Genomic DNA, 21,074 nt, shown 5'->3' on the forward strand with positions numbered 1-21,074 from the left:
TTTTACTTGTTATAAAGAATACAGAATATGCAAAAAAATGTGGAAGTTTAGCTGAGGAAATGTGTGATAAACATGAAGGTAATTTAGAATTATGTCAGCATAACTCCTAGTCAAGAATATACGACTGCTCTCAGTTCGTGGAATAAAAACTTTGCAACTATAAGGGAAAAAAGATATTATTTAAATTTGCAATAAGCACATGGAGTAAATTTAATTATTAAACTATTTCCTTCTGTTATTAATATTTGGCCCATAATAAGAAGAAGGAATCTCACTTTCAGTAATAGTCATTATGAGTTGACTTTTCTCTAACAGAACTAGAAGACAACATTTTAAAAAGACAGATGATAAGGAAAATCTGAGGCAAAATCTTGTTGAACAGAAAAGTTAGAGATGTAAACTTTTTCTGCATTCACCTTTTTTAATATTTATTTTATTTTATTTTATTTTATTTTATTTTATTTTATTTTATTTTATTTTATTTTATTTTATTTTATTTTATTTTATTTTATTTTATTTTTTGGTATGGATTCCCCTGGAAGTCTTTCACACTCAAATGAATGTCAGATATTTTTTTAGCACAAATGACAGATTTTTTTGTTTGTTTGTTTGTTTTTAACATTTTATTATATAGTGCTATAGAGAATTTGTTTAAGACCTTTAATTGATTTATCAAAATGTTTGTGATACTGTAAAGTTGCTCTGTTCCTGTTTAGATTTTAGCAAATCCACAGATTTGTTATTCTTACAGCAATATGCAAAGTAGTTAATATACATTTTCCTTTAGAAAGGTAGTAACAGTTTTGAACAATTTGGTACCTCACCAGAGAAAAAGACACTGAGAATTTATTTACTTATTTTATGTCATTTAGTTCATTTTCTATTATATACTTCTTAAAAATATATCAATTTTATTTTTGTTTTTGCATATTCCTTTGAATATATATACCAGTTTCCATTATCATTTTGCTTCCTGGAAAAATAAATCTCTGCACATTATTTGCAGGACTTCAGAAAATACCCATTTGCTCTGTGAAACAGAAAAGTATCTTAATAGTCTCTGCTTCCTAACATCATGGAACAAGAAACTTTTTGAATATTGTAAAACAAAAAGTAGCATTGTTTGATTAAGATCAAATACGGCCCTTGCTCCAGAATAAATATTGACCTTTGGAAGACAGACAAAGATAAAAATATTCAGGCATATTTTGTCATACAGTGTTCAGCTGTCATAGGGAAAAACTTCTCAATTGATATGGTTTAAACCAAATCAGCTTTTATTAATACTGTTTATTTAACTGGTAATAAGTAAATTGCATTTCAGGATCATTATCAGTAAAATAATATACAAATTACTGTATTACATTCTTTCAGAATGTCAATCACAGACAGGAATTCCAGAGGTTGCCTAGTCCAGTCTCCTGCTCAAAACCAATCTGATTAGATCAGAATGTACAGATTATACACCTCCAAGGATGGAAATCTCCCTAACTTGTTCCTGTATTGAACACCTTCATGGTTAAAAAGTATAAATTTATTTTTGCTGATATGTGATTTGAATTTGCCATTTCTGATTGTTGTCTCTTCCCTCTCCTCTAATCACTGTAGACTTCCGGAAAGAGGCTGTCTCCTTCCCTGCATCTCCTTCTCAGATATCTTTACCTTTCCTCCTTAAGACTGGTCAGACCCAGCTCTCTCAGCATCTTAAAATACATCCTGTCCATTCAACTCCCTTGATCATATTTGTGACCTCACGCAAGGATGTCAATATATTTTGTTTATTGGGAAGTCCAGAACTGGACATGGCACTCCAGATGTGGTCTCACAGTTGCCAAAGACAGGGAAAGGCCACTTGTCTAGACTTGCTGGCACTACTTTTGTTAATTCCATTAGCCTTCTGTGCCATAAATGCACATTCATGTCTCATGGTGCATCTGTTGTCCATCAGGACACCAAGACTTTCTCTGTGGATCTGCCTCCTAGGCAGTAGCCTGCACTGTTACATGGGCTTATTTTATCCCAGAAGAAACACCTTGTACTTGTTCTTGCTAAACTTCATGGTATCCCTGTCACCCCTTTTCTCCTGCTTGCCCAGTTGCAGCCTTGCTCTCCAGCATATTGACCCTTTCCCCCAACTTAGTATCAGTCACAAGCATTCTGAGAGTGCACTCTGTCCTGTCTCCCTAATGTTAATGAAGACTTTAAACAGCATAGTTCCCAGGACTGATCCCTGAAAGACCACTGAACATCAGCTAGACTTTCATCATTGATTGTCCACTTATCCCACTGACATCTCATCAATCCAATGATATGGAAACTGCAGAAAACTGCCGATGGTTTTGCTAAAGTCAAGGTATAATCCATGTCAGCTGTCTCTAATTACCTTTTTGTACGTCACATAGCATATAAAAGGATTTGCTCCATGAACTTCCCAGGTACTGAGGAAAGGCTGACTAGTCCCTGGCTCTCTGGGCCCTACTTCTTGGCCTTCTTGAAGGTGAGTGTAACATCTGCCTTTTCCAGTCATCAAGAAGCCCACCTAATTACCAAAATATTTTAAGGATTAAAATGATAATAGTTTAACAGTGGCAACATTGGATGTTGCAATGATATTGGCCAGCTCTTCCAGTGCTCTCAGATACCTCTTAGACTCTTTTTTTTCCTGTTCTGTGGCTACTACTTCCCTACCTCATACTTTGCTGGGACAAGGGAAGTCTGAGGTTTAGTCTTTACCAGTCAAGACTGAAGAAAAAAGATCTCAGGCAATTCTGCAATTCCCGAGGCTCTAGGCCCTTGTCATTTGATCCTCAAAACATGTCCCTGAACAAACCAACATGGGCTCTTCTGAAATCCATAGCTGTACTTCTGTGTTTGTTTGTTTGCTTTCTCACTCTCTTGTCTCTGGATCTTAAACTCCACAGTCTCATGTTTGATGCAACAAAGACTAGCCTTGATGTTCACATCTTCATTTTTTAACTTGTCTAGGAGCAGCAGTTTTCAATAAAGCATCTTTCCTAGTTGGTTCATGGATTAAAAACATCTAGAAATTGTCTTCATTTTTCAGAAATCTTCTGGATAGTTTGATAAAGAAAAACTCTTGTACTTTGTAGCTCATTTTCTTTGACTTCAGTTATGACTCGAAACTTGTCCAGATCACAGTCAGCCTGTATTTTAACCCAACATTTTGTGACTAAGATCATTTGGTGAATCTGTTCACATATTGATTCCCTTAATTATTTTGGAACTGCTGTTTGGGTTATCCTGTACCCTGTAGCAATGACTTGCACATATTATTAAAAGTAAGATTGAACAACCATATTTCTTTACTCTTGCACAGACATGATAAATCCGAAGTGTTTCTGGATAAACATGGCCACAAAATTTGCTACACCTGAAAAATACCAAATTCTGATATATATATAATATTTTCACTAAAGTATTTTTTTCAGCTCAAGGATTTATGCTTCTTTCAGGCTGCCCGAACAGTGAAAACAATTCTGAATGTAAAAGCTCATTTGGTGGCTTTCAAGGATGTATGCAACTCATTTCTATTGGCAACAAAGCAGTGGATATGAACTCAGTTCAGCAAAATATTTTTGGCAATTTCAGCGACCTTCAGATAGATTTATGTGGCATTATAGACAGGTAAGAAAATTATATATATATATATATTTATTTATATATTTGATTTTTTTGTTATTGTTTCAAATACTGACCTCATGACCAGGAACAAAATGCTTACAAAATTGCATGCTTCTTTCACAAACATTCAAAAGTATAGAAGAATTTAAGTATACATAGAAAAGCAAACAGAATATTTTGCTGCACTGCAAATAACTTTACAATATATGAGGTTAAAAGTATTTGATATTTCTGGCTAATTTTTAATATTTTAAATTTTTGTTTTGTAACACGGTAGACACAAATCTCTTTCTGTGACATTTGAAATCCCATTCATCATTTGAAATCCTATGTTCTTTACAAATTATTGCTTTTCCTATATTTTACCCATCCAGAAACATAGTGGAAACACCCTCACAATGAGTGAGCAATCTTTATTTTATGCTCAGGTCAGAACTAATTGTAACTAGTGTGAGAGGGTATTTTTTTTAAGAATGACCAGTTGAAATGGCTCCCTTTGGAAGGAGGAAAGTCTACACACCTTCTCCGAAATAGAACAAGTGGAAGGAATTTGCTGGAGTTCAGTGTGGAGGAAGCAGAGGATAAGTATATACAACCTGTTAGAGACTTCTATTTGGAATATAGCATATGTTTCTTCTCAACTTTCCCTCACCCTACAGTCTTTTGATTCATTTTCTCATTTTTCACTTATTTCACCCTCTCCTTCTCCTTTCTAATAGCCTTTGTAACACTTCCCACTTTCTTCTGGCTTCTAAAGCACCATATTGCTGTATTTCAACACTCTGGAATTGAACTTCCTACTCACTTTCATTATGCGGTGTTTTGTTTGTTTGTTGTTGTTAGTAGTAAGAATGAGGAGCAGAGTCAGGTTTAAAGAATGCAATGGATATTCTTTAGTCAAACACTTAAATGGAGATCTAAACAAGGTTTTGAATGGAAAATATCAAGAAATTGACTGATAATATAATTGGTACTAACTACTCTCTCTTTTTAACATAGATATTTGAATCTGTATGTATATAACTAAGGAACACTCAAAATGCTAAACTCAGAGCTGTGATTTGTGAACAATCACTTCCTCCATAAATACGGAGACATCTTACCAAACACATTCAGAGAACGTGGTATGCTTTACATATTCTGGTACATAGTAAAGCATGTACCATATGTTGGTTTAAAAAAAAAAAAAAAAAAGAAAAAGTTTGTGACGTATATGTATGAAGCTAGTGGATCCTAGAACACAGAAATACAGAATTATTTACAGTGTTCCAGATGGCATGGCATTTTCACTGAGCAGTTGTATTGTGTTTACAAGGCAAAATTTTAGTAGTGAGGGGCTGCAGGGGTGGCCTGTGTAAGAAGAGTCCAGAAGCTACCCCATGTTAGATAAAGGCCAGTTTCAGCTGGCTCCAAAGGGACCCACCACTGTCCAATAAGCGATGTTGGTTGTGCCTCTGTGAGAGCAGATTTAAGAAACGGAAAAAAAATGCTGACCAACAGCAGCTGAGAGAGTGAGGAGTGAGAAGCAGCCCAGCAGACAAGAAAGTAAGAGCAGAGGGTGCAGGAGGTGCTCCAAGTGCTTGAGCAGAAGTTCCCCTGCAGCCTGTGGAGAGACCCATGGTGGGGCAGGCTGTCCCCCTGCAGCCCATGGGTCCCACGTGGAGCAAATCTCCATACTGCAGCCCATGGAGGAGCCCCCGGTGGAACAGGTGGATGTGGCCTGGAGGAGGCTGCAGCCCATGGAGAGCCCCTGCAGGAGCAGGCCCTGGGCCAGAGATGCAGCCCGTGGAGAGGAGCCCACGCAAGAGCAGGGGTTCTGGGGGGAGCTGCCGCTGGTGAGGGACCCATGCTGGAGCAGTTTACTCCTGACGGATAGACCCCGTGTTACGGACCCATATTTGGAGCAGTTTTTGAAAAGCTGCTGCCTGTGGGAAGTCCCCTCAGGCTCAGTTCAGGAAGGGTGGCATCCTGTGGGAGGGACCCCATGCTGGAGTAGGGACATAGAATGACTGTGAAGAAGCATCAGAGATGAAGTGTTAAGGACTGACCACAGCCCCCATTCCCCTGTGACACTTGGTGGAAGGAGGTAGAAGAGGGTGGATGGGGCGGGGAGGTATTTTTAGTTTGTTTTGAGTTTCTCACTGCTCTAGCTTGTAATAGGTAACAAATTTTATTAATCCCCCAATGCTCTTTATTTTTTTTCTTTCTTTTTTTTTTTTTTTCTTCCCATGATGATAACTGTTGAGCGATCTATTCTTATCTCAACACTTGACCACTTTCCTTCATATTTTCCCTTTGAGGAAGGGGAGTGAGAAGGTGTGATGGAGTTTGGCTGCCCAGCTGAGTAAAACCACTACAGTAGTGCAAGTTTATTTAGAATTTTAGCCTACCCTTTTAACTTTTTGTTGCTTTTAAATACTGCACCAATGGTTTTAGACATATATATAGCCTTTCTTATAAGATAGTTGGGTTTTGTTAGTTTGTTTCTTTGTTTTTGTTTGTTTGTGTGTGTGTGTGTGTGTCAAAAACATAGCAATATTTTGTTGTTGCTGTTGTTTGGGCTTGTTTATACCACTTAAACTTCCCAAACTCTTTTCCACAATTTTCATTAGCTTTCTGACACAATATTAATCCTTTTATTTTTGAATTTCCAGTCTCATAATGATTATCATATGCCTTCCTACCTTAGCAAAGTAGAAGTTAAATCAATTTATTTTCATCAATTTCATTATGTACATCATCTATTATTTCAAAATAAACCATTTTTTTGAAGTATTCCTGGTCTTGTACTAGCCGCCCTGGGGAGAAATTGTTTCTTTCCAGTTTCTTCACAAGTCCCATTGCCTTTGCTGTCTGTAGCTCATTATCTGGAACAAAATTCATGTTTCTCTTTACCAAACTATTTCTACATCTCACCATAAACCCAGCTGATAACATGTATTCTCCTTCTCTTCTGTCACCTTTAAAATTTCTTGCACATATTAACAGTTTTCAATAGCTTTTATCATTTTTTTGCACCCTATAGTTTTGAGACAATATTCTCTCACTATAATGCTTTCTCCATGTCTTTAGTTTTTCATGTACTCAGTGTTTTTGCCGCTACGCTCCAAATGGCAGAAACTTTCCCGAAAGCTGAAGGCAAGCAAACAGCTTATTTATCCTTGACTCATTATAAGAGTCTTTACATTTTCAAGTCAAAACATTGAAACACTGCCCAAATACTGGAGTTACTGATGGCTTTTATAGTAGAAAAAGTGGAACAACAAATGTAAATGTTTTACACATATAAAGTGCATGAATACAAATGAAAATTACTGCTCAAATAGTGATCTGAAATTAGATTTAATGATAAACTGAAAATAACTATATTGACTACATTCTATATCTTTCATATATAAACATTCAGCAGTGTTCTTTACATTTAGTCTGTACTGACAGATGATTAATTATTCATTTTCATATATTATCCTGTTATTTTTTAAACAAGCAAAAACTCCCAACCATTTCCTTATTTATTTATTTTACTTAGTTCCAGAAACTTTCTAATTCCTTCTCGTATGTTTCTAACATGATGACTCTCACATGCCTTCTTCATTTAGCCTTTTCATTGTCTAATATCTTTATATTGCTTCATTGTTCATATTCCTCTTGGGCATGCAAATAATTCTCTTAATATATTTCTGTTTAATATCCTTTCTCTCAGGTCCTTTGTATATATTGGTTTAATAACTACTAATTATGAATAAACAAATGATAAAATAACTTTAAATTAATAGGCCAAAATGTCATTCTAAATGCCTTACAAAGTTAGCACATTTAATCTCTGAAGAGGGAGTACCAGATGAATCTGTTATAATTACATTAAGCCTTGCACAGAAACATGATTTCCTATCAGGAGTTACTGATTTTGGTGTCTTGGCACCAGTGTGTTGTATAAACAAACAAACAAATGCACACCAGAATAGCAGGGGGTGTAGTGTTAAGACAAGGAGTAACGGTTTTAAACTAAAAGTGCGTAGATTTAGATTAGATATTCGGAAGAAATTTGTTACTGTGGCGGTGGTGAGGCACTGGAACAGGTTGCCCAGAGAAGTTGTGAGTGCCCCACCCCTGGAAGTATTTAAGGCGAGGTTGGATGGGGTTTTGAGCAACCTTCTATTGTGAGAGGTGCCCCTTCTCGTGGTGGAGGGGGGGTGGGGGGAGGAATTAGATTATCTTTAAGGTCCCTTCCAATCCAAAGCATTCTATGTGTCTATAAAGAAATAGTTATATATGTGTGTATAAAAAAGAGTGGCACTGGCAATTTTTTCTCTTAGAATAAATAAATAATAAATATACAACAGTAATGACATTTGTAGCAATTAGTTGTTATTTCGAAAAAATAGATTTTTCTATAGTTTGTATCCATGGCAAGAAGCAGACAATGCAAATAAATAAATAAATAAATAAATAAAATAACATAATTGTCATATGAAGATTTTAATATTATTATTTCTTCATTAAAAATATATTCACATTCTGGTTCAAATATTTGCTTTTGTTTATTTTAATTTTCTAGTGGTCTATCAGCATGTAAATATTTCATTCATTTATCAATCTATATTGCATTGAAGATAGTTGATAGGCAATAAGTGATAACTATGCATCTTATATTTTAATTAGTTATATTCTCACAAGTTTATTGCATAATTAGTATCTTTCTGCTAGGTAATAAGAATAGGGGGAAAGCTGAAGAGAAAATATCTTATTTTTCTAGTAGGGTTAAAGATATCTTCTTCAAAGAGACTGAAGAATATCTTCATGTACATTGTTATATTTCTTTTTCATGATTTTGCTTCTACTAATAAATATAAGTGCCAAGTAAGAGAAGGGAAATGAGAGTGAGAATGATCTTTGTTTGTCATTTTAGATGCTTGCCTAATTACTGTGAACATGGTGGGGAATGTTCACAGTCCTGGAACAGCTTCTACTGTAACTGTACCAATACTGGTTACAAGGGAGCTACTTGTCATTATCGTAAGTATAAGATGTTTTCTAACTGCTTTTATTTGTCATAGATTCATTCTTCCCCTCCTTTTCTTTCCTCCTGGAAGTGTGACATTTATATTAATCATTTATATTAGATTTTTCTGCCATGTAAATATTCAGAAGCTGGTTCAAACAAAGGCCTTGAGAATTCAAAATCTGTTAACAGAATAAACTAATTGTTTATTTGTGCCTTTTTCACATTTTTAATAGGTTACATGAGTTGGTTGGTAATACCTTTTGTCCATAGTTCCACCAATGAATCAGAAAATCATTCATAATTGTGTTTATGACAAGAATATATATATAAATATATATATTAAGACAGTAGGACTACACTCTTGTGTAAACGTCATCACATACATGAACACATATTTTTATAGTTTGTTGAATCAGTGAGTAGGTTAGGTGAAATTCCAGTAGGGTGAATTCAGCAAAACTAGCATAACAAAACAAATAAACAAACAAAAAGGTCACCTATTAAATCTTGCTTGTATAGACTCAAAAACTGTGATGACTTTTCAAATAGTACACATGCTTTTGAATACCACAGTGCATAACCTATACCTATGAGAAGCCTAAACTGAAGATGAATGTGTTTGGTTTATTATAATTTAAAAAATCATATATTGAATCAACTGACGATGTCTATGAGGACAGATGGAGACCACTGTTTCCTAATTATTTGGACTCTGTGGAAAATCTAATAATCTGATAAGCATTATAGAGTTCTTATTCAATGTCAAAACAAACAGCAAACAAACAAACAAAAAAAGAACACGTAAAAGCCTTCTGGATATTTGTTTGTGATGAATAAAATATTGTATTTATGTCTATAGATAATATAGAAGATGGTTAGTACTTGATTCTGCTGATGTTACTAATACATTTTAAGTGCCAAAATATTTAATATTTTAATGATTTCAAAACGTTATTAAGCCCTATGAACCCTTGGGGATTTTTTGGCCGTATTATCACACTTCTGGGTAATTTCAAAAGAAATAATTCTCCTTTAATTCTTAAAGAAACAATATTTTTGTTATAAGCCTAGAAATTACTGATTTGGAAATATTCGTATACAAACTATGACATTCATTTAAAAAATCACTAAATAATTTTTTTTTCTTTTGTGATGTTTATATTTAAGTAATAATATTTACTGTAAAAATATAAATTTCTGTTTGAAAATGACATGTATTTGTGGATTCTGAATATTTCTCTGAGTTAGCAATCTGAATTAATTGTCATTCTACGGGAGGTGTCACTAATGTCACTAACCGTAAGCAAAAAGCAAACACACATACTATAAATAAAAACCACCATAAATCCCGTTCTTCCAAAAAATAGCCTCTTTTTTAAAACAGCACCTCTTTTCGATTACTACACCAATTTTTTTTTACTTTTTTTTTTAGTTTAGATCGAAATTATCTAAACATTGTAATTAATTATTATTTTTTTCCTGAACGTAATGACTCTTTCTTTTTGATAGAGTATTTTCAAGTCGTCTTGTTGTTATAGCAGACAGTCCAGAAAAGAATCACCCAAATATTATGACTGCTTGATTGCTATGGATAGGTTGGCTAGTGTGGTCTAGCTGTGGAATTATCATTGGTTACATGTGTAACGACAGATTTGAAGTCAGTAGTTAATTCTCCAGGTTTTTGATCATAAAGAAGTTGTCACAGACTTTTCTTCAGGAGCTGACTAATATAAAATACACATGACAGGGGACTGAGAAGCTGTCATTTTGTCTCTGCTTATTTTGTTCTTTTACTGCAGTCTCAGATAATTCATTTACCATGACATTACTGTGTAAAGAAAAAGAGAAGAAAACATGAACCATGAAAGCCAATAAATACTAGGAAACAATTAGAATATCTAGGAACACTGCTTACTTTTTGCTGTATGTAAAGACACGTAAATAAAAAATAAATCGGATTTAACTGAGACTGTTAAAGCTTGTCTTCTCAAAATCTGATACCCAGGGTCTAAATAATACTCTTAGCTTTCACATTAGACGACTGTTTCTAAAAAACTTTTTTTTTTTTAATCTATATTTCACTGTTTCCTTGTGAAGTTTCCAGCCTGAAATACAGAAGAAAATACCTGAAAATGTTCCTTGTGATCATCCCAGTATATATAATTAAATGTGCTTCACAAATTCAAATGAAAGTAAAACTTTGATTATGTGATTTCTTCTGTATTCTTTAGCTTTAAACATACACAACTTCTTTTCCCCATACAAGGGCCCCAAACATTTTTATTTTTATTCACAAAATAAAATATAACACGATGCTATTGCATTTATGATGTTCTTTTACAGCTATCTACGAACAATCATGTGAAGCCTATAAGCACAGAGGGAACACTTCAGGCTTTTACAATATCGATTCAGATGGAAGTGGCCCCTTGGGACCGTTTCTTGTATACTGTAATATGACAGGTGAGGTGATAAACTGTGTTAACTCACTGTTGGGTCTGTATACATGCTCATTATATTGAAGCAGAGTTTATTAAGTAAGAAGCCTCTGTAGCTCACAATTTTAACATATAGATGCACAACAAAATGAAGGTGGCTCCTTGGGTCAGAATATCAGGCAAAGAGTTATGCATAGAAATTAAAATAATAACTGGATTTATGCTGTAAATCTAACACTGGGTTCTTGTTGTGCTTTGCATAACTGGGACATGTGTTCCGTATGGAGAGAATGTCATGCTAGTTCATTTTTTGGGAGCAGCTTTTTTTTTTTCATTGCGGTTACAGCCTCTATGAGGACATTTAAATAAATTAGGAACACATTATGTTTTATGAGAAAACTACTGACTTTTCCCTGAAGGCTTCTGAAAAAAAATATAATTCAGAACTGGCCTTTGTTTGATGTAAGGAATACAGACGTTAAGATTCATTTTTCAGACAATTAGTAGATCTTTTGGAGAATGAAAATCCAACCAGTTAGATTCTCACAGCCTCAATTTCAAGCACACAACCTCTTTTTCTACACCCAGTTCTTAATATGTGACCATTTACATCACTAGAAGTTTTAGATGTCAGAGTTTGTTGTCAGTCAGACTTTTAACAAACCAGTTGAAGTTGTCTATGCATGCCTATCAACGTATGTCCTTCCAATTGAACTACATTTAAATGCATTTTTGAAAATTAGTATTACTTTATTTGTAGTTGTTTCTTTTTTCTTTAGTTTCTTCTTATTTGTTTTTCTTTCCAGTAAAAAGGGTGAAATCAATTATTTTATAAGAAAAGATATGTTTTGTGACAATTAATTTTTACATTTTTAACTGTATAAAAGATTACTTGAATAAGTTATGATTGAATTTGGCTTAGTTATGTCCTAAGTGCTGAAATTTTACTTATAAACCTTATCATAATCTTGTGATGTGGGTCTTTAAACAATTTTTTTAAACTACGTATTTATACGTAGTTTAATCAAATAATCACGGTCACATGTATTTCTCCAGAGACTGACAGGACTCTGTCTGCCAATAGCATTAGTTGAATTTAACAGCAACATAAAATTCTTTAGATCATACATATTCTTTAGATTTATACATATTGAAATAATAGAAATTCTTATAGTTTTCATCAATCTGTGTAATTTAACTTGTCTTACCATCTCAGCTCCTGACTTTGACTTATGCAGTAGGCTGTGTTAGCACACAGAAAACAAACGTCTAATTGGCACAGACCCTTAAAAGGAAATATCCTTGTGTCCTATGAGACTAAACAAAACCAAATAATCCTGGCAGAAAGAAGACACTTTTTTTTTTTTTAATGTGTGTCAGGTGTGTCTGTAGCATCTGATTTACTCTTTTGTGTGTCCATGAACAGCTGTTACAGTTTTCCTCAGTCACTTCTTATTCACCACATTAAGTAAACCTCATTGATCAGTTCTTCATCTCAGGATGCAGTCTGACAGGATGAATCTTCAGTGTTTGTTCCTTTCCCAGTTTTCTCTTAACTCATATCCTCTTTTCCCAGCAGAGTCAGGGAAAGCATATGACCACATTTCTTGCAGCACTGTCTGAACATTCATGTAGCTCTATATTTGGGCAGCTGGTAGGCACCTTTCCCCACTTTTATTTTTGGAGGTCAATTTCAGAATGAAAAGCCAACAGCCCACAGCGATTGTTAAGATGACCAAACTTTTCAGTGATATGCTTTTATTTTTCTTTTAAATTTAGGGATTTGAAAATGTGTGTGAGTGTGATAGGTGATCAGTTTGTCTCTTAATTTTTATATTCAGCATAGCCTTTAAATATGTTTTTGTTCATGTGCATGTACAAAAAGAAATGTTTGCTGTCCTTCCAGAAATCTGCTTTTTCATACCATGAGCATATGTTTAATAATATTATGTAATGTGGCCAAAATTAGATAAGTAAGGACAAAAAAAGTTTTTTAAGTAGACTCCTTTTTGTATAGTATTTTTGAACAGGTGTCTCACTTTGATGTTTCCTCAAGGTTTTCTGATGAATACTTGTCCTTTAAGTGACCACCAGTTCTTTGCTTACTATAGGTATTTTTCAGTGTCGACCACGTGTGGTCTGTAGGATATTAAATAAAGTACAACCCTGTAAAATAGTTAGAAATATTAACTAGCATTCTAATATTCATACTAATATTAGAATGTTAGCAATTTTCTACAATTGAAGCCATTGATTATAACAATATTGATAACAATTGAATCTATTGATGATAACATTATTACTACCATACTTAATATATATATATATATATATTTCTCATGCCTTCTTAAAATACATTGGTCATTAAGTTACAAAATTATCACAAAGAGGAGTCTAAATTTGATTTGACTGCCCCAACCTGACTTTACCTGAGAGTTTGCAAACCCCTACCTTGACATGAATTTCAGTCATGGGGGTTAGATGCTCACAGGCACAAACTCGGTGTGTCTTTTCATACAGCATAAGCTCAATATTTCTCTTTTCATAGAGAAGCAGATTTGTGCAAAGTACAAAACAGCAGTAACATGTTAGTCTTTAACAGCCACCCATATTTGAGTTATCTTATATTGCAAACAAATTGAGGGAGCAATCTCTGTACACACAAGAAAAGTGTCTGATATTTTTTCCCTGTACAAACAAGGAGAGTGTCTGATATTCCTTGTATGCACACTATAAGTGAGGCTGAGTGACCAATGAATTCCTGTGCTATTGTGAATCCCTTCTTGTTGTTCTCGATGTCCTTGGACAGATGCAATTCTACGTGGGTGTTAGGTTTACTAACTTTATCCTTGGCTGCTCAGACAGTGTCTCTGGGCCCCTCAGTCCAGGGCTGTATCCTCTGGTACTCCACCAAGCAGATCCTTGAAGAGGTCAAAGTCTGCTCTTCTGAAGTCAAAGCATTCCCAGGCAGAGTTCCGTGGACTCCAGCTGGCCACTGACATAGAGAGCAAAAACCCCTCCTTGTCTCCCCTGAACATCTTTCCAAAAAAAAACCTGTATCCTTCCGTTCCAACACTCCAGTCATCCCACTATGTCTCCATAAGGCCAACAAGTTCAGAGGCCTGCAGGCATAAGTACTCTTGTTTATTCCCCATACTGTGTCTATTTGTGTACAAGTACTTAAGAGGGGCACCTCAGCAGGGGCACTTCACCTAGGAAACAGTGTTCCTAGAAAGTGTTTGGGGGATTTCTCCATAATGGTTCCTTCTAGGCATTTCCTTACTAACCTCCAAGTGCTGGAACTTACTCTCATGGCCCTGAGAGTAGGCTTAAAATTCCAGTTACCCCTGCTTATTACCATGCTATGAGTATTTCTGCAGAGGCATTTAAGTTGAGCTCCTGATGAAACTTTTTTCCTATCTATGGACAGCCATTGCTGACATTGGCTTAAAATTGGTAAGAAATGGGTGGATTGATATTCCTTTCTCCTGGTGGATTTAATTTAAAGTTTTCTTCATAAGCTTGGAAAGCCTGGAACTGAAGTTGTTCTTTCCCTCATCCAATAGATGGACCCCATCTGACCTCAGTAGACCAGGTTTCTCAAAGCAAATCCCATGGTCTAAGTAGCCAAATCCTTTGACATGGCACCAGTCCCATAACCATTTGTTGATGGTTATAGTAGTTAGCATATGGCCTCCAGTAGCTTTTAAGGTAAAACCTTCATATAATTGCGATGTTATTTTTAGTTCTTGTTGTTTGGTTTTGCATAGTGGTAAGTTTTTACAATTAAAATTCTTTCAACAATTATTGTAGAAAGTTAAAAGAAGACTTCTAATGCAAGACTATCAGTGATGTATCAATGTAATTGAAAAGCTATTAAACTGCTTGGTTGTTCAGTGAAGTAGGATAGCTGCAAGTTAGAGAAAGTTGATTTCACAGCAGACTGCATATCGTAACATATCTTTTATAAGTGTACAATGTATTGTTTATCATTCAAACATTTGAATTATATTTATATGCAAGTATTTTCTGCTCTTTTATTACAAGAGCATCACACTAGAAGATATACATATATATTAAGTAATATCTGGAGTATTGAATATTTGCTACTAGTTCGTGAAAAACAAACAAAAACTCATAGAAACAGTTCAATTGCTTCTAGAATAAATATATATATATTTAATATTTTGTATGTCCCCACTTTAAATGAATCTTAAAACCTTTCTACACAATGCCATGAAGTAGAGAGCTGCCTTACCCAGCTGAGCTATGTGTTTTTCAGGAAAATGCAGCTCTCAGTTCTGAACTACTACTTCATGATGTTACAGTACTGAGTCAAGCAGGCATAACTTGAAGGGTGCCAAAAATCAATATTACCTTGGGTATTTTGAAGCGTCTCTCTATTAACTATGAAAGCTTTCAGATGGGTTTCTTAATTCTTGACTAAATACAGATTTTGAATAATATTGCAAATAAAGATTAACATTTGATTTTAGATGATTATAAACACTTTCATATGACCCGAGTTTTATAGTAAACACAGTATCTGCAAGCTCCTTCTGCTTCCCTGTGTAACAGCAAGACAGCATGTCATTTATTTCAAGTGGAATAAATTAATTTCAATTTTAATGTCAAATTTAATATTGGTATAATATAGGATGGAATTTAGTGTTATTTCATAAACAATTTAAGCCTAGAAAAAAAAAATAGCAATAGTAACTGTTCTTCCTTCCTTCCTTCCTTCCTTCCTTCCTTAGAAAAGAGAAAAAATTTTGTGTGTCTTCATTTATTGTTTTCTTCCTCAATAAACATAACAAGCTGAATGCCAGTTACAGTCATGGTGTGGTAATCTACTTATAAATAGAAACAATGATTAATTGGTTTCATTTTTGCTGCATGACTTATGTCTCTGTTTCATATGCTCAAAAGCATTTTATTTATTAATTTTTTTTTTGTAATCAGAGAAATCTCTTTCAAGTTTGGTGTATTTGATGATACTTCTCTTTCCATTACAAACTTATGCAACTACTTCAGATTCTTTATTATTTTTCACATGTGTTTTGAAAGATGCAACATGGACAATTATACAGCACAACAACACCAACTTAACCAGAGTCAAAAGTGCTAATCGAGAGAACCCACACACTGTGTTTTTCAAGTACTCTGCCAGCCTAGACCAGCTTCAAGCTGCAATTAACCATGCAGAACACTGTGAACAGGAGCTTGCTTACCACTGCAAAAAATCAAGGCTTTTAGATAAGACGGGTAAGTAAAGCAGACAAATCTTATTATGGTGCATAGTATGTTTTATTTCACTGTCTCTAGTAAAGGTATTTATTTCTATCAAGCTTATGGCATTTTGCTACACAGGGGTATGAACAACTTCATAAAGCTAGTACTCAGAATCCTGTAAATTACCAAGAGGTATTTGAACAAGGAAAACACTACTACTCTGGTAGTCTGATTTCCAAGGGTTTTAAATATTACTGAGGTAATTACTGAGGATATATCTCCTTCAAAGGACACAAACTAAAGCATAGATATCAGCAGTTTATTGCTGAATGTTTTTGAACAGTCATTGTCTGTATAGTAGGTGCTTTATGTAAAACACTGACAACGTTAAATTTCCACAGTCCAATATAATCGATCATAGGAAAAGAAACAATAGATAAATTGTGGATGAATGCCAAAAACAAATATACAAACAAAAAACAGAAATATGAGTGGAGATCCTCTGATGTACTTCAAGAAAAAAAAATAAGTTATGTAGTCTTCTTAAGTCTTAACACTCTTTGACTCACAGCTGAGATTAATAGACTGTACTATAAAAATCCTTTTTAAGTACTGCATATAACATGGACATAAAAATGCATTGTTTGCTGATTTTTGAAAAACTAAGCCAGAACTGTCTACTAGAAACTCTGAAGCATTTCAAGTTAATTTATTAGAATTGTTTCCTAGTAAGCGGAAAGTAGGGCTTAGAGTTCAAAAGTCTTTGTTTTGTTTTTTTTCTGTTTGTTTGTTTGTTTTACTTAAACCCGTTCTTTACATATGCTTCATCCTTATCTCTGTCATGGACATCAATGGATTTTTTCTTATACTAGCATTTACTCTCAGCAGAATATATATTCCAAAATGACCCTGCAGCATAAAAGATGAGCCTACTAAATAATATGTTCCATTGAACTTCCCTTTTACTTGTGGACTCCAAATTCAAGTTTTGGTTAGGTATTTGAAAGGCTGGCTTACATCAAGCAGAGGGTTTCAAGATTGTGTTGTCTAGGTATTTTGTTTTATTTATTTATTTATTTATTTTATAGCTACTAAGTGTTGCACAGTGTAAGTTTGAAAAAAAAATAAATCTTTTTCAACTCACCATCTTCCTTGGAGTGTTCAAGCTGTAAATCATGAAAAAAAAAAATAACAGGTCAGAGAAGGAAGCAGGGAAAAACTAAAACAAGCAGAGATACACTGAGACTGCACAGCTATACAGCTTTTGCTAGAAAGTTAAAGGAGCACAATCAGTTGCTAAGCCATCTAACATTTGGAGGTTTGAATGGTAGGTATAAATAACCATGAGAAAGTTATTTGAACGTTCTGCAGATTTTCTGAAATCATTCTTTTTTACCTTTTTTAAACATTAATACAGATTGTGCCAAATGCAACTTTCTAGTCCTCTGAAGAGTAGACTTTAGTCTGTTCTGAAAGAAGAAAAAAAAAAGAGATCTGAAGAGAGTGTTGTGGTAAAAGAAAGCTAGATTGTCAGTCTTGGATTTGGTATTGAGGTTGTTTAAAAAAGGCAACACTGTGTTTTTGATAGAGTGATAGAGTGAATTCGTGTTTATGTTTTCTATTTGAAAGCAGACAGGTGCATTTTTATAACTTTTTTGAGGATGTATTAGCTTTGCACATCTTTTTAGGCAAGCTTAATTAAATCACTTCTTTAAAATAAAATTCAGATGTTAGTGGTTGTAGCATTAGTGGCTGTTCAGGTTGATGAATCACCTTTAAACTGCATAGACTAGATACCTAGCTTAGCACAGAACTGTCATGCAGAGCTATCTGCAAAATTAAGTGCATGAATACTGCTGAGTTATCTTTCTCAGAGATTTCAGTAAGCTCTCAGAAACAGCTAAGCTATCTGTTGTTAAGCAAAATGGGCAGTGTCTACATCAGTCAAAACCTGTATGCATCCTGATTAACTAGAAGTACTGTGTTGTAAATATATCCTAAATTATTTTTAGACTGAAAAATGTTTTCATCTCTGAACACCACAAAATATAAACCCTGGACTTTGTCTCAGATGCTGTGAGAGTAAGAATTTCCCAAATCCTCAAATTTGACATCCTTTTCTTCCTGGCAATATAAGTTTTCAGCTTGCTTTCATGGAAGGAGAGAAACTTGGAACTCTAACACCTTTTGAAAATTTTATGGTCATGTCATCACAAGAAAGAATTCTCTCATTTATCTCCTGAATCTCAGAGAGCTGTGGGGTTTGGAGGGGAAAGTAATTAGGGATCCTTGTCTTCATTTTATTCTTCAAAATCTACATTTCAGTTGAAAAGAGAGAGAAGAGAGAAAATATTATTTGTTCTTGCTGTAGTGATTTATTTTTTAAAACTGTTACTGGAAAATGTAGTTCTGGACTTCTGAGAACTTTGAAATATATTTGTCATGTACTTTTATGTGAAATATGCCATTTTTAGCTTGTTTCAGTAGTTATGAATTCTAACAAACATTTAAGGTCTCGGTGTGACACAGTACCATAAACTCGTACATTTAGAAGTTTCATTAGAAATTTTTATAATGATGTTGCACTTCAAAAAAAAACAAAACAAAACAAAAAAAAGTGCAAAAATTCATAGGTTAAGGTAAAAATGGTTTAAAAAGTATTGCAAAAAGCTATGTGTGCAAGAAAAACAAAACAAAGAACTCATTCACTACTTCCCATCAGCAGGCAGATGTTCAGTGACTTCCAAGTAAGCAGGGCTCATCACAATTAATGGTTTCTTGGAAAGATAAATGCCATCATTCCAAATGCCTTATGTTCTTCACCTCATCCCCCCTTCCCTCCCCCCCTTGCCCCTCCCCTCCCCCCTTTTTAACCCAGCTTTTACTGAGTATGATATCATATGGTGTGGAATATTCCTTTGGCCAGTCTGGGCCAGTTTGCCTGGCTGTGTCCTCCCAGCTTCTTGTACACCCAAAACCTCCTCACTGGCAGGGCAGCACAAGAAGCAAAAAAGCCCTTGGTTCTGTGCAAGAAATTATCTGCAACAGCTGAAAAGATTGCTGTTTCATCATGTCTATTTTAATGGAAAATCCAAAGCACAGCATTCCGCCTGTGAAGAGAATTCACTCTGTCCCAGCCAAAACCAAGGCAATCTTCCTGCTGAGGATCACCTTTCTGAATTTATTTGTTGCTTTTTTGTACACAAATCTTTGAATTATTTTAAGTCGGTATTGAAAAACAGAAAAACAAAAAGTAATCACAAATAGCTAACAACTGAAGCAAACCTGATATTGAAACAAAATTAAATAACGTTTTACTGCAAATAAGTTTCTTCTGTCTCATTGATTATGACCACAATGAAATATCAGGATTTGAAATGCAAATATATACATTAACAAATTTTCTGCTGAGTTTAATCCCTTCCACTTATGTGATCTATAAACTTTGCTATCTGTGCCTGTCAAATACAAATTTTGATTATCACATGAAATATTCCGGGGACATGCAGTTCAGATAGTAATTCTTAACTGACTGTTTTTTAAGAATAAATTATATTAAATCAGCCTAGATAGCATTTGTAAACAATGTCATGACAAAAGTTACATGTTATTACATTTATATGGTTGTTATGAAGAAAGTTCTAACCCTTTTTACTAATAGCTTTATTTTGATTAAGCAATGTTTAGAGGTAGAACAAGAATCACAATCTGGACTAATCTGTATGAATTTGCAGTATTTCAGTAAATACTCTCTTCTCACCCTTCCATAAGAGCAAACAACTGAGACCAGCTTTTAAATATACCTCAATATCCCTAGCCAAAGACTGGGAATATTAATTCAAAACTACATTGTAAAGCTAAAGCATCCTGTTGAAACAACAGAAATGTACTGTTTTTTACAATTCTAATTGGAAATTTTGTTGTCTGATAAATTATTTATAACCTGTCACTAGGTTTTCTTCCTCTTTTGATCGCTTGCAAACACAAACACTGATATTGGACATTGATGTCATTATGCAAATTTGACTTTTCCAGAAACTGTTTGCATTCTTTTTTTGGCCTGCTGGACTGAGAGTTATATGGTAATGAATGTAGTGAATATGTTTACGAGTTGAGAGGTTGTCAAAATAACAGAGGTCTTACCTAACAGTAAAGTTTAATAAGCAGTGGTTGTTGTAAGTAAAGTTGAAAGTAAGATAAATTCCAGCTTGCTTGTGCTTGTGGGGACTGCTTATTGGAGTTTGCAACAACAGCAAAAGGAAGTTTCTGTAGGAAACTCTACAATTTGACTGTACTTGACTTCTTCTCATGCTCTGATTTTAAGACATGGCATCTTTCAGCCTTCTTCTTTATCATCTGAGATATTTTTGTCTTTCTGCTTCATATCTTTTAGGCATTGCCTGTTTTTTATATATATATATATATATTTTTTTTTTTTTGTCACTGTGTTTGCTTGATGTAACTCATATGGGGAACCTGGGGAACCTCTCTAATCTTCACCAGATACATCAATTTGCTTATGAGGCTTAGTCACTAACATGATTTCTACTGTCTCTGAATATGTAAATTCTGAATCTGCTGTATGTGACTAACGTCTGTCTTTGGGCATTTCTGATTAACACATAGTACTATTCACCTGTTTAATGTGCATCACAGATACGAGTAGTACTATGCAGTATTCTTGGCAGTGGAATGAATGCATCTCTGCAAAGCTTTTCTGTAACTCTTCTGATTCTATTTCTGGTACTTCCATAATC

At 34.4% G+C, this 21,074-nt stretch overlaps 1 protein-coding gene across 6 annotated transcripts in view; it reads left to right on the forward strand.

Moving 5' to 3' along the window:
- Nucleotides 1-21,074, forward strand: part of CNTNAP4 (contactin associated protein family member 4) — a 270,899-nt gene that overhangs the window by 208,413 nt on the left and 41,412 nt on the right. For 5 of the 6 annotated variants that reach the window (XM_083819196.1, XM_083819200.1, XM_083819198.1 and 2 more), the window contains 4 exons: nucleotides 3,474-3,645; nucleotides 8,552-8,658; nucleotides 10,991-11,110; nucleotides 16,153-16,350. In XM_083819196.1, the coding sequence (XP_083675322.1) occupies nucleotides 3,474-3,645; nucleotides 8,552-8,658; nucleotides 10,991-11,110; nucleotides 16,153-16,350 (597 nt within the window). The remainder of the gene's footprint in view (nucleotides 1-3,473; nucleotides 3,646-8,551; nucleotides 8,659-10,990; nucleotides 11,111-16,152; nucleotides 16,351-21,074) is intronic. The other variant, XM_083819197.1, reaches the window with a different exon arrangement.

The sequence above is a fragment of the Anser anser genome, assembly GCF_964211835.1.
Source record: "Anser anser genome assembly, chromosome: Z".
NCBI lineage: Eukaryota > Metazoa > Chordata > Aves > Anseriformes > Anatidae > Anser > Anser anser.